This window comes from Aquarana catesbeiana, linkage group LG02 (assembly GCF_042186555.1).
Source record: "Aquarana catesbeiana isolate 2022-GZ linkage group LG02, ASM4218655v1, whole genome shotgun sequence".
In the NCBI taxonomy this organism is placed as follows: Eukaryota; Metazoa; Chordata; class Amphibia; order Anura; family Ranidae; genus Aquarana; species Aquarana catesbeiana.
In genome coordinates this window covers 726,094,583-726,109,730 of record NC_133325.1, presented here as the reverse complement: position 1 = coordinate 726,109,730, position 15,148 = coordinate 726,094,583, and the positions used below count along the sequence as shown (strand labels likewise).

Genomic DNA, 15,148 nt, shown 5'->3' with positions numbered 1-15,148 from the left:
AGTTAGAAGCTGATTGGCTACCATGCACAGCTCCTCCAGATTTTGCACTTTCTGGTTTTGGTAAAATATTCCCCATTGTATTTAAAAATTGAGAGTACATGTATCCACTCATATAGTCTTATGTGAACTTTTTGGTAAGCGTAGAAAGCGAAGTAACTTGGAGCCTTTATATTTTCCTGAAAACTGCATTGCTTGTAATACAGCCTGTAATATGGGAAAATCCCCCCAAAGTGAGAAGAAATCCCACCTTTCACATTTGACCGTGAAACAGGTGCTCCATTGACAGACATTACCTCTCCATCTGTTCCAGTTACAATTTATACATTTCTCCTTACCTAATTAAAATGCATTTCTTATAATCACTGACGTAAAGACAGAGGTGCTGTGCCACACTTTTTTTTCTATTACCATAAGATCAACAAACATGGACATATGTTGCTGATCACAGAAGCGGTTTGTTAGGGTAGGAGAATAAACAGAAGACTGGGCAGTTTTAGAAGTTGGATGAGATGAGCCTCCAGGGAACAATGAGGAAGCCCTTAGTCATGAAGGTGAAAGATGCTGAATTCATGAAATAGCATCACAGTAGGGGAGGCTGGAGGCCAGCGACACCGTAATTGAATACTATGGATATATATGTAAAATTACTGAAAAGTAGTAAGACAAAAAAATTACTCAGCTCAGGTCTCAGCTCAAAAAAATTAGTAAAGCTCAGGTCTCCAATACAACTGTGAAAAAAGAGTGCCATAGCAATTTGTATTTAAAACAGCACCTTCTGTACGGTACACATAAATAGCTTACACAAGATTTTATATTTGAGCACGTAAAACTCATCCAGCTAATGAACATGATCACTACCAGCAGGCATTTTAAAGGATCTGAAAGTACTGTCTCCCATTAACAAAAAAGACTCTGAAAAAATTAGGGGACAAACTGGGTTTGGTCTAGCTTATGAAAATTGTCCAGCCCTTAGAGCTCTGATAGATACAGAAGTGCTAACATTGATGATCCCCCTGCCCTTTGGCAACTGCTGGGCATAAGAACTCTACGAAGAGGAACATTCAGCCTTACCAGACCTTCCCCTCACTATAATGCCCTGTACACACGGTCGGATATTCCGATGGAAAATGTGTGATAGGACCTTGTTGACGGAAATTCCGACCGTGTGTGGGCTCCATCACACATTTTCCATCGGATTTTCCGACACACAAAGTTTGAGAGCAGGATATAAAATTTTCCGACAACAAAATCGGTTGTCGGAAATTCCGATCGTGTGTACACAAATCCGATGCACAAAGTGCCACGCATACTCAGAATAAATTAAGAGACGAAAGCTATTGGCCACTGCCCCGTTTATAGTCCCGACATACGTGTTTTACGTCACCGCGTTCAGAACGATCGGATTTTCCGACAACTTTGTCCGACCGTGTGTTTGCAAGACAAGTTTGAGCCAACATCTGTCGGAAAAAATCCATGGGTTTTGTTGTCGAAACGTCCGATCAATGTCCGACTGTGTGTACATAAGTCTGAGTGTGGTGGTGGTCAGATTACACTGAGCTCTCCTCTTTAGGCTGTGCAGTGTGTGACATCAGATCTTCACCCCCCCCCCTTTCTACTGCTGAGAAATTGAGAGCACTGCAGATAAACATGTACAACATATGTAGGAGGTTTGATTATTCTCTGTTTATCACTGGGGCTAGTCACTCCAGTGAGTATATGTGAGGGTTTACTACTACTTTCATTATTTGCTGGTGAACCAAGAATAAATCAGAAATATACTCCTTAACCAAAGTCAGATAATCTACAAGTCAACATAGGCAGGAACCCAAGGCTCAGTGGATGCTCAGAGGGCTCAACTACAATCTTCACACTTCTGCAGCAAACCATGGGGATAGTGTAATTGGTCAAAATGCATGTCAATTACCATAAGAGGATGACTTGTTAGGCCAATGATTTCTGATAGAGCAGACAATGCCAATTCAGTCAATGCAAACTGTGCAGATTGTTGAGGTGAATAAGAAGTGCCATGTGTTACCAGAGAATTCTGAAAACTGGTTGAGGAACAGCGATCACTTTATTAGTGTATGATATAAAACATAGACAACCCCCTTTTGAGGATAATGGGGGCTCTCCCTTGTTCTTCAGGGCTTTGGCATTGTTAAATCTGTTGGTAATGGGCACTGCAGTCTGTGTACTAATATGATAATGGTGTTCCGGAGTGTCTACTGTGCCTGCAGTGGCAAAAATCTGTGCTTGCCATGGCGATTTGTTTGCCAGTGCATGCACAGCAGGCACTCTGTTGCTGGACTCAGCTACTGCTGACTTGACTAGAGTGCCATATCTGCCCTGGAAATTAATTCAAGGCCGATTCACACCACACCACAAATTGCACTCCAGATCCAGTCTGAATGCGTTTCTGCATGCACGATTTTAATGCATTTTTGATGCGTTCCGGTGCATTTTTGCTGCATTTCCGGATGCATTTCAGGTGCTTTTTTCTCTTTATTTCCTGTTTTTCCCCCCACTATACTAGGGTCCAGTGCGTTTTTGATGCATTCCAGTGCTGTCCAGTGCATTTTTGATGCGTTTTACTGCGTTACAGTACAGTCCAGCGCAGGGAAAATGCAGCATGATCTACTTTTTTTTCTAGAACTGAAAAGCCCCTGCACTGGTGTGAACTATGCCACTGGAAACCATATAACCTACATTCCATGCATTTTTGATGCAGAACAAAAAGGCACTTGACTTCATTTGGTGTGAACTGGCCCTGAGGCCTGAAAGAAGTGTGCTGTTGCTAGCTCTTTTTTGCCCAAAATCATTGGGGATGTTTGCAAATAGCTAACATTTTGCCGCAAACTGATTCTGGAATGTATCGGAGAGTAGTTATGAAGTTTTCTTGTGAAACTGTAAGATCGCACCCAGCGTTGTGTTTTCGGGGTTGTTCTGATCAGGGTGATATGAAGCACATATGGTGGACATGCCCCAAAGATAAAAGGCTGTGAATCCGGGAATACACTTTGGTCAATATGCTCTTTTAATCTAATATACGCAAGGACTCGTGGGAAGCTCTACTCCATAAGCCCATCTCGAAGTTAACAAAACGAGAACATATCTTGGCAACACACATTTTTATGGCTAGTAAACAAACATTTGCAAAGGCGTCGAAAACACCTCTCCTCTCTTTTGAGTAGGGGAAGCGACAGGTGCATGGTACATTGACGAATGAGAAGCTTACGGCGATACTCGCGGACAATAGGGACAAATTTCGTAAGATTTGGCAACCTTGGTTGGACCAGTTTCTAGCAATGGTCCCACCTTCCCGCTTTTTGGACTTTTTTTTGTTGAGCCCACACTGGTGGCGGCCTTGGATTCTCTGGGATGGGGCTTCTTTTCTCTTTCATGACTCTGTTCTTTTTGGTTTTTTACTATTACTCTTCTTTTCTGTTGCTTCCTTTTTTACTTCCTATTTTTGGTTATTTATAGCCAGAAGCCCATGTGTGGAGCTTGTTATTGTTTTCTGGACACACTTTCAGGATACATTTTTTCTGCCCTTTTTCTCAAAATTATTTTATTATAGATATATTCTTTAAATTTTTTTTTGGTCGTTGAGACGATTCTCACCCTTTATTCCAAATACGTACATAGGTAAATCTCAGGTATTGTATGATATTTGCTACATGATGATGTCTGGAATATTGTTTTGCCTAGCATACCTTCTAAGCTTTGATCATTCAGAGCTATATGGTTTGTTATTACCCCATAGACTGTAAAGGTGCTGAGGCATCTTCACCTGGTTACTTTTTGTCTTTGTTTGAAGCTACTAGCTACACCATTTAAGCAACCTACTTGTCTGTGGTATGAGTGTCGTTCTCCGCAAGTTACTGTTCGCCACTGGCTTTGGCGTCTGTTCACTGTTTTGTTTTGTTTTGGGTTTTTATTCAATAAAAATATTGTGAAAGAAACTGTAAGATCCCTAGACAGGCAAAATAGGTCTGTAATATACAAGCAATTTAACAAGAGGTTACAAGGCCAGCAGAATGCAGATTAGGTCTCCCTGGAAATCAAGGACTTTTGCCCAGTATAAACAAATATTGGTTTTATTTAATTCACCCCCTGACTGCTACTGCTCTGAGAGTCTTCAGATTTAGAATAAAGTAGAAAATTATATCAAAATTCTGATAAAAGCATAGCTATATGTATTTATACAACCAGCCAAAGAATAACAATGACCGCGGGTAAAAAACACATACATAACCTCAACAATGGCCTTCACAGTAAGAAAAATAGAGAATCAGAGAAATAATTATTCCAAATTACCCTGTAATGCTCTCATCGTTTAGTGTTTTTCTAGCTCAAATGTATAAAATAAATCAGGCACAGAAAAGAAGGTCATTTGTTTCATTTTAAGACAGCAGTCTAATCTGGACCAAACCCAATCTGTCCCACACAGTTAACATATCAAATATTTATGACATACCAAGTATTGGACATTAATTATACCATTCAGTTTTTCACACTTTGTGTGGATCACGTCAATAGGCTGGTTTCGTTTTGGCTTATGTCAGGGTTATTACTCCAGCATATTAAATTCACTTGACAGTTTCTAAATATGCAAGTGACTTCTGTTTCAAGTCAACCTGATAAGATTACAGTGAAAGGCTAAATGGAAACCATTACAAACACTGAAGCCTTTTCCTGTTCCCAGTCCATCAAATACAACCAAATGTCATTGCTGACCCACCAAAATGAAGCTGTTTGATGTTAAAGGGTATGCAAAACCTAACAGTAAACTCTTATTTTCTCCCTTTCGTTTGTTAACTATACATTTGAAAGCTTTTTTATTATTATTATTATATCTATTTGATGAGTGCCAAAAAATACTGAACTTCAGCCTTACCTTTTTCCCATACCTGTATCAAGTCACCCTCTATGTTAACATTGATTATTCTCAATTCCCTGCTAACTTGCATCTCCACAATATAACAGTCATCAATGCCCTCTCCATAGATGGTTGCAGCCTCTTGCATTAGGATGTGCACCCCAAAGCTCAAACACACATCTGTGTGTGTGTATGTATATATAGCACAGTTTACTATGCTTCAGTTATGTATGAACACAGTGAGTTATCAGTACTTATCACTTACTGTGTTCATTTACAAAAGGAAGGGGCCTGTAAATGACATTGGTTGCCCAGGCAGCAGGGGGAATCTGCAGCACATGGGGTCTTTAGGGTGTGCCCAGGTACACCCAGCACACCCTGTGTGCATGCCTATGGCCCTCTCCTTCCGATCTGTACTGTTGTTGGCTTGCTTAAAGATATCATCTTTCTCTGCCATCAGTCTTTTTGTTGTTTTTTTTTTTATTTGCCATCAAATTTTCCGTCAAATTTGTTCTTTGTCATCTGTGAGCAAAGAACAAATTTGATGGCAACAAATCTGTGTCTCATTGTCTTTAGGGCTGGTTTCAGCCACAGCATTGCTCTTCCCAAGCATTATATGAAAGATCACAAACCTGGCATTCCTTTAGATGTGCATCTCTGTTGGCCACTGGGTGCTGCAAACTTTGGTGGGGCAACCTGCTCATCTGCTTGATTATACTATTATGCCCGACAACAAAACCGTGGATTTTTTTCCGAAGGATGTTGGCTCAAACTTGTCTTGCATACACACGGTCACACAAATGTTGTTGGAAATCCCGATCGGCAAGAAAGCGGTGACATACAACACGTACGACGAGCTGAGAAAAATGAAGTTCAATAGCCAGTGCGGCTCTTCTGCTTGATTCCGAGCATGCGTGGACTTTTGTGCGTCTGACTTATGTGCACACGCTCGGAATTTCTGACAACAAGTTTTGTTGTCGGAAAATTTGAGAACCTGCTCTCAAACATTTGTTGGCGGAAATTCCGACAACAAATGTTCTATGGAGCATATACACAGTCGGACTTTCCGACAACAAGCTCACATCCAACATTTGCTGTCGGAAAATCAGGGCATTGGAGTGTAATCAAACAAACTACACAGATAAAATCTGCAGCACCTAGACATCAAGGATGTATGTCTAAATGGATACCAGGGATGTGCTTTTTTTTTTTATATAAAGCATGAGGGAGGATGCTGTGACATATACAGGAGCCTGCTGGCCCTCCCACTAAAACATTCTTATCAGCTGCGGCAGGTCCATAAGGGGCACAGGGATGCCGCTCCCCTAATCTCTATGCGTGGCCCCTAATTTCCATGCGGGGCGCCGGACACATAGATTTCTATGAGGTTTGTTTTTTTTTTTTTGAAGCACATTATTAAAGCCCCCCCCCCCCCCCCAAAAAAAATGGAGCACCAGCCGCCACTGAATCTTATGATAGGCAAAGACCAGCAGAAAGACCCAGCGATGGCATCATTGGGTCTCCAAAGAGGCATGGTTTAAAAAATGATTCAAATGAAAAATTTTATTTGCATATTGATTAGGAGTGGGGGGGGGGAGGGGGATTTGACGATATTACATGCATACATTACACTTCACCTTTAATCCTGTATGAAAGTTTGTGATAGCTCCTTGAGCTCCCTGCCTCTGTTGCACTCCAATCAGTTACACTGTGTCAGCTATCTATGTTAAAGAAGAGGAGAGTCAGAGGAATTCTGTGGTTCTGTCCTTGGGTGACAAAGTTTCGTAATCAACCACACAGTAAACGACTGTTATCACCCTAGGACCTAGGACAGGAAGAACGTTACTTGGATCACCAGCCTGAAAATAATACTAATGCAGCCTCATACAAGGACTTGTAAGCCGCAATATATTAAATGTTTGTTCTTGGGTTTAGATGCAATTTAAAGGGCCAGTAAACCTAAATCACTTTTTGACTTGAATAAAATCATATCCACCAACTGTCCCATAATTGATCTTATAAGCAGGATGGGCATTTTGGAAAGGTTTTGTCAAAAAAGAGAACTAGTTGGCTTAGACCTGGGTGGGGTTAGAGTGGATAGGAGAAAAAGCAATGTTGAGCCATGTTTTTATTATTTTGATCTTGTAGGAATAATTTTTTTCTATTATTTTAATAATATTCTCAATTAAACCATTTGAAGAAATCATCACAATTGCATGTGTTTTAATTGTATTATGAATTTTATTATGAATTTATTCGGTGACATATGTGGCCACATACAGATGACCCCCTGCCAAAACGGATGGCTTTTAATTGTGAATTTTACTAACAGTGAGTTCATTGAAGGTACAGTAATTGGCATCTGACATTTACTTCCTTTAATATTGCCTCTAAAGTAAGTGCAAATAAGGTTAAAATACAGGTGCGCCTGAATTTACATGTACAAGTGGTATGGAGAGCACTTGTGTATTACTCATGTGCTTTGTAGGTAAATTCAATTCAAAGCTCTTTTGCAAACAAAGATAAATCTATTTCTGTATGCATGAACATATTTTCTTAAGAGAAATGGATATCGTGACATTTTTCGTTTTGCTCATGTCTTCTGTTTCATAATTAGGTTATTTAACATCCAGTATAACTTAAAGTGCACCTGTACTTAAAGTGGAACTTCAGTAATTTTTTCATCTTTCCATCTATTAAATCTTCTGCCCTTGTGGTTTTAACTTTGGATAGTAAAAAAAATGTTTTTCTGACAGCAAATACCTTATACAGCCCACTTCATGTTTCTTGTCTGGTAAAAAGCCTAGGCTTATGACATCATGCACAGCTCTCTTTTTCCCTCCTGTTTGCCAGGAAGGGAGGGAGGATGAGTCATAAGTGGACCAATGAGAGCTGCAGAGCTGGAGGTGTCTGTGTAAATCCATTAAGTGAAGAGGCAGCAGCTTTAGCTGCCCACAGTTAAAATGGTTGCAGCCAGACTCAGTGGTGGGAGAGTTCTGCAGCATATTTGGCAAGTTCAGAATCTCAGTATATATAAAATAATATGCAAAGTGGTTGGAGGGAAGCTTCAGAATGGAAAAGATTTTTTTATTACAAGTTGTGTGAGCAGACTGCATTTCCTCTTTAAACATTCTGCCAGCAAAGAATAAGGACAAGAACGTAGTGGTTGATACATTTGTATGGCTGTGAAGTTGTTCATAAGCCCTGAAACACGAGGAAGGCAAATTCTGACTTCAGTTCCTGAAGTCATGCTTCTGCCCACTTCTTACTACTGTACCTCTGCCATCCCGCTATTGATTCACTACTGTGATGGACTGTTTAACTGACCAATAGTGAGTTGCCGAAGATAGGTGGGGTTGAGCCTGAGCTCCAATTCTGGAGCTAATCCCACTATCTGCAGAAACATGTGCTCAGGGGCTCTGTGGAACTCTGCAAACCATATAAAGGTATGTGAAGGAACATTTTAATTTACTGCAGTCAACTCAGTATTACGTAAAGTGGAGCTCCACCCAAAAGGGAAAGCACCACTTGTCTGCCTCCTCCTCCCCTCTGGTGCCATATTTAGCACCTTGTGTGTGTGTGTGTGTGTGTGTGTGTGTGTGGTTGGGGGGGGGGGGGTACCTGGTTTTGACAGGTACCCGCTCCCACTTTCTGCTTAGTCCACCGCAGCAAACTCAGCCGGAAGTTCGGCTCTTGCTGTAGCTGGCCCATTGAGAAAGTGCAATGCGATTAGCGCATGCGCAGTAGGAAACCGGAAGTTCGGCTGTTGCTGTAGCTGGCCCATTGAGAAAGTGCCATGCAATTAGCGCATGCGCAGTAGGAAACCAGGCTTCACTGCTGCACCACAGATGGTCGCCCACACACGAGAGCCAATTCAGGAATCGGCTTGGGTGAGGACACCGTAGGATCCCTGGACAGGTAAGTGCTCTGATAGTAAAAGTGAGCAGCTACAGTATTTGTAGCTGCTGACTTTTAATTTTTTGGTGGCGGGGGGCTGGAGCTCCACTTTAAGTACAACTTTGGTACAAAAAAATAATAACAGATATATACCAATAAACCAAGTATAAAATGATTCCTGCACATTACTTCTTGTGCCCAAGAAGCCCTTAAAGGGGTTGTAAAGGTAATTTTTTTATTTTTTAAAAATAACAAACATGTTATACTTACCTTCACTGTGCAGCTCGTTCTGCACAGAGTGGCCCCGAACCTGCTTTTCTGGGGTCCCTCGGCGGCTGTTTCAGCTCCTCCCCGCAAGAACTAACCACCTCAATGCGAACTCCCTCGCATGGTGGTTAGTTGTTGCGGGCGCGCTCCCATGATACAGCCGGCGGCTATAGCCGCTCGCTGTATCACTCGGCCCCGCCCCCCAGCGCGCCGCGTCATTGGATGTGATTGACAGCAGTGCGAGCCAATGGCTTCGCTGCTTCCAATCCATCCACTGTAGCCAATCAGCGGCCAGGCTGAGCAGCGGAATGGATGTCGGGAACGAGCAGCCGACTTTCGAGGGGTCAGGTAAGTAAAATGGGGGGGCTGGGGGCGGCGGTATTGTCAGTAGTTTTTTCACCTTAATGCATAGAATGCATTAAGGTGAAAACATTTTTACCTTTACAACCCCTTTAAACTGAGAACACCCTGCATAAAATCCTTGATTTGGGCTCCGACATGCTCTACCTAATGTCCAACAATACAATGTGACATTCTCAGCCATTAATGATGAGTAGACCACATTTTTTATCCTTGTTTGTGCACAACTGTTAACAGCTTCTTAAATAACAATAACACCTTCCACAAATGTTGCTTTGCATGAGCTACTATAATAAAAAAAATAGATTTCTTCTAAAAAGCAAGACATTAGGTTTTAAATAACATGTTAAGTAAATTAAAAAAAATAAATAAATGCATAAAATTGAAGGTTTCAGGATAGTCAATGCTTTTCTCCAATCCCCTCCAGCCCTGGAATGTGAGTAGGCCCTCAACGTCCTCAACTGCAATGCAGCTGGGAAGGGGAGGAGCACCCACAGAACCAGCCAAGAAGAGGGATTTTTAGGGATCAGCTGTCCACCCCAGAAAAGAAGCCTACAGGAATAAGATCATTCTTTTTCTTAATGGCATGTTAGTAAAAATGCCTCATCCAGGAAAGCAGAGGGGAAGATGGGGGCTACGTCAGAAAGAAGAAATGCTAAGGTAGAAACCTTTTGAAAAACAAGAAAAAATTCTCCAATTGTGGAAAAAGAAGGGAGGAGCCAATAAGAAAAAAGTTTTCCCCATTTTAATGGGTGAGATAGATCAAAAGGGAGAAAACAAGAGTTGAGTTTGAAAACAAGATAGACCTGGAGGACATTTGAACCATGTTGGCAAATCCGTCACTAGACTTCTTTTCCTTTCCTTTTTCCTTTATCTTACTATAGAGATTTATTTTAGAAAAAATAAGAGAATAAAAAAAGATCTAAAATAATTATTCACTGAAACACAACTAAACAAAGAAGATATTTTTCATCCAACACATAAAGAAATGTAGATATTGTCACTTACTGGCAACTTCAAGTGATGCATTGCGACTCACTGTCTCCCCAAGATAATTCCGAGCCACACAGACGTAGACCCCTTCATCCGGTCTGCTCTTGCGTCCATGGACGATTCGTAAAAAAAATAGAGATCCAGACGGCAGCAGCATTCGATGGGAACGAGGGTCATCTTTATCTGTTTCTACTTTTTCCCCCCCTTTATACCACTCGATGGAAGGAGTTGGTCTTCCCTCTGCTTTACAGTTTAATGTGGCAGGTTCACCTTTGGAAACTATGAGATCCGAGGGATGTTCCACTATGCGAGGAGGGAAATCTTCTTGTCGAAGACGTGAACCTAATGAGTTAAAAAAAGAAAAAAAAATTACAGTAATTGACAGATTATGAGATTATGGACAGAGATAAAGGTGATAGGAAAAGTGTGCTTAAAAAGAGATTCTATCCATTTAAAAGGTGAACAGTTGGCACATACAGACTGTTTTAAATAATTCACGATTCACCTGTCATATAAGTGTATTAACAATAGACCTAATCCTATAGAATATACCAAAATAGACACAAGGTAAGATACACAGCTGGTGTTTGTTGCGCTACCCAGGTAAGCAGATATGCTCCATAATGGACTGCTGAATGTAAAATAACTATATAGTGGACTAAAAGAGGAATTTTCAGAAACAAAAAAAAAAAAAATATTTATTTAATAATCGTCTAAAAGAGCAGAGGAATGTGGAAACCTGTGTCAACCAATCAGATTTCAGTAGCTTAACATCTGCAAACTAATTAAAGGTGATTTCTGGCTTACTGAACATTGCTGCTGTTTCTAGGGTATGATTATGTAACCTCAAAAATGTGACAACAAAACAGTAAATTACAATGTTCAGTTCAACATTCCAAGGCAACCAATCAGAATTAAAGTGAAAAGCCTGCCAAAACTTTTTTTCGTTTTCTGTCCAAATAGCATTTGGAAGAGTTACAACTTCTACTAGGTTTTCACTACTATATATGTCCCTGGTAATGTCAGCCAAATAGAAGTATACATAGCTTTAACATATAATGTATATTGGGAGTGCCAGCACTTAAAGGAGAAGTCCAGCCTGAGCTGTTTAGGCTGGGCTTCTCCTATGGGTCACAGAAGTGCAATTCGTTTTGCACTCCTGGTCTGGAGTCCGCTCTCTGCTGGTGTCACTGCAATCAGTCGAGGCACCGTGGATCCGCCAGGTGCCTGGACAGATGGCCGTCTCAGCCTCTCAGCGAGCCGCTCCCTGTCCCTCTACAACTCAGCGCTCCAATCAGTGTGGAGGAGCAGAGCAGGAGAGCTGCTGACTGACAGTCAGCAGCTCTCCTCTCGGGGAGTTGAGAGAACGGTGGCGTTCAATCGCTCGTTTCTCAGTGAAGAGGCAGCGGGGGGACAGATGTAGCATCAGTCTAATGCTGCATCGACCTAGGTAAGTATGAATAGGAAAAAAAAACATACTTCTCTTTTACTCAGATCATGCAGTTCTGCATGCTTAGTGTCACTGCTCCACCTCCTTTTCGCTCTTTGATCAGTGTGATGCCCATCCCCAAATCCTCTCCCCATACATGACTTTTTTAAATGCTGACTATCACCCCCTTCCCTCCACTCCCCAAAACTATGAGCTTGCAGAGCAAATATTCCAACTGTAGGCCTAATTGATATTAAAGTTTCAATATTTTTTTTAATAAAATGATAAACATGTTATACTTACCTACTAAACATGTTATACTTACCTGCTCTGTGCACAGAGCAGCCTCAATCCTCTTCTTCTGGGGTCCCCCACAAGTGCTCCTGGCTCCTCCTCTGTGGCAAGTGCCCCCACAAAAAGCCACTCTCTATGGGGGCACTCATGTAATCTCACTCCTGAGCCATATTGTCTGCATCTATTGACACAGACAGTGCAGCTTGGCCCCGCTATCTCATCACAGCACTTGATTGACAGCAGTGGGAGCTAGTGGCTTGTACTGCTATTAATCTACCCAGTGAGGAGGGAGAGAGCTGAGAGAGCTGCTGCTCTTGTGCACAGTGCTAAATTGAGATCAGGTTCAGGTAGGCATGGGGGGGGGGGGGCATTCCTGCAGTACAGAATGTTTTTTTACCTTAATGCATAGAGTGCCTTAAAGTGCTTGTAAAGGCACAATATTTTTTACTTCCATGCATTCTATGCATGAAGGTAAAAAAAAAATTCTGTGTGCAGCAGCCCCCCCCCCCAATACTTACCTGAGCCCCCCCCCCCTCGATCCAGCAGAGAGCCTTGCCTCTCTGGGGACTCACACCCTAGATTGGCCATTGGCTCCTGCTGCTGTCAATCACAGCCAGTTAGCCAATCAGGAAATGAAGGGGCGGGGCCTAGACGTGGCTCCATGTGTGAATGGACACACAGAGCAGTAACTCAGTAATGCGCCTGCTTGGGTGCCCCCCCACACAGCAAGCTGCTTGCTGTGGGGGTACCTGGCAGGAGGGAGGAGCCAGGAGTACTGGTGTGGGACATGAGAAGAGGAGGATCTGGGCTACTCTGTGCAAAACCACTGCACAGAGCAGGTGAGTATAAGCTCATTTTTATTTTAAATCAAAAAATGTTTTTCCTTTACAATCACTTTAAAGCTGAAGTTTAATCTGATTACATTTTGCCTTTCCTGGTTCCCCTCCCCCCCCCCCCCTTATCAACAGGTCTTTCCATCTTCATTACGTTAGTTTAATCATTCTTATTATATTATATTATTTTATAATTATTATTTAAAAAAAAACAAAAACAAGGCTTTAATATCGCTTTCAGAGCCGGTTCACACGGGGGCGACTTGTCAGGCGACCTAGCCGCCTGACAAGTCGCCTCCCGTTCTGTACAATGGAACCGTTCTAATTATTATTATTATTATACAGGAGTTATATAGCGCCGACAGTTTACGCAGCGCTTTACAACATTAGGGCAGACAGTACAAGTACAATACAATTCAATACAGGGGTAATCAGAGGGCCCTGCTCGTTAGAGCTTACAATCTAGGAGGGAGGGTCAAGTTATACAAAAGGGTAATAGCTGTGGGGGATGAGCTAATGGAGAAAATAGTGCAGTTGTTAGATGGAGGCAGGATAGGCTTCTCTGAAGAGGAAAGTTTTCAGGGATCGCCTAAAAGTGGATAAAGTTGGAGACAGTCTGACAGATTGGGGTAGGGAATTCCAGAGGATGGGCGAGGCTCGGGAGAAGTCCTGGAGGCGGATATGGGAGGAGGTGATGAGGGAGCTAGAGAGCAGGAGGTCCTGGGAGGAACGAAGATGGCGATTAGGTTGGTATTTTGAGACTAGGTTAGTGATGTAGCTGGGGGCAGAGTTGTGGATGGCTTTGTAACTTATTGTTAGTATTTTGAATTTAATTCATTGGGCGAGTGGTAGACAATGGAGGGATTGGCAGAGAGGGGTAGCAGACACTGAGCGGTTTGTAAGGTGGATGAGTCTGGCAGCAGCATTCATGATGGACTGAAGGGGGGATAGTCTGTTTAAAGGTAAGCCAATGAGGAGTGAGTTGCAGTAGTCAAGGCAAGAGATAATGTGAACCGGCGCTAAAGGCTCACTAAAGATTTTTTTTTTTTTTTTAATAACAAACATGTTATACTTACTGCCACTGTGCAGCTCGTTTTTCAGAGTGGCCCCGAACCTGGTCTTCTGGGGTCCCTCGGCGGCTGTCTCGGCTTCCCCCCGCAAGGACTCAACACCTTCATGTAAGCTCTCTCGCATGGTGTTGAGTGCTTGCGGGCGCGTTCCCGTGATAAAGCCGGCGGCCGTAGCCGCTCACTGTATCACTCGGCCCCGCCCCGGCACGCCGCATTATTGGATGTGATTGACAGCAGCGCGAGCCAATGGCTGCGCTGCTTTCAATCCATCCACTGTAACCAATCAACGGCCAGGCTGAGCGGTGAAGAGGATGTCGGGGGCGAGTGTGGGACTTTCGAGGGGCCGGGTAAGTAAAACGGGGGGGCTGGTATTGTCGGATGTGACCACCAACGTTTACCATCCAACCTGACAGAACTGGAGAGGATCTGCAAGGAGGAATGGCAGAGGATCCCCAAATCCAGGTGTGAAAAACTTGTTGTCTTTTTCCCAAAAAGACTCATGGCTGTATTAGATCAAAAGGGTGCTCCTACTAAATACCGAGCAAAGGGTCTGAATACTTAGGACTGTTTCAGTTTTTCTTTTTTAATAAATCTGCAAAAATGTCAACAATTCTGTGTTTTTCTGTCAATATGGGGTACTGTGTGTACATTAATGAGGAAAAAAATGAACGTAAATGATTTTAGCAAATGGCTGCAATATAACAAAGAGTGAAAAATGTAAGGGGGTCTGAATACTTTCCGTCCCCACTGTATATATATATGTGTGATCTGGCACACAGGTGCCACCCTGTAGCAGTAAAATTACTATAGGGCAAACCTGAAGAAGTTAAAATATATAGATTTTTTTTCTCTACTGTATTGTTTTTTTTAACTAGACTAAACTGGATTAAGATTAATTGATCTTAAAGCGATATTAAACCCAAAACCAAAAATGTAATATATTGATGCTTATCAATTCTAATGCCGCGTACACACGGTCGGACTTTTCGACCGGACTTGTCCGACGGAGGCCGACGGACCAAATCCGGCGGACAATCCGATCCTGTGTCAGGCCAGTAACACACCTCCTGTATTAGAGTGCCCCCCACTCTCAATGAAGGAGCACAGGAGACACCTTTGGATAGCA

At 42.4% G+C, this 15,148-nt stretch overlaps 1 protein-coding gene across 4 annotated transcripts in view; it reads right to left on the bottom strand.

Annotated features, from left to right (window-relative positions):
• Window positions 1–15,148, bottom strand: part of ROBO1 (roundabout guidance receptor 1) — a 1,646,584-nt gene that overhangs the window by 419,962 nt on the left and 1,211,474 nt on the right. For all 4 annotated transcript variants that reach the window (XM_073617022.1, XM_073617020.1, XM_073617021.1 and 1 more), the window contains one exon: window positions 10,412–10,738. In XM_073617022.1, coding sequence (XP_073473123.1) covers window positions 10,412–10,738 — 327 coding nt within the window. The remainder of the gene's footprint in view (window positions 1–10,411; window positions 10,739–15,148) is intronic.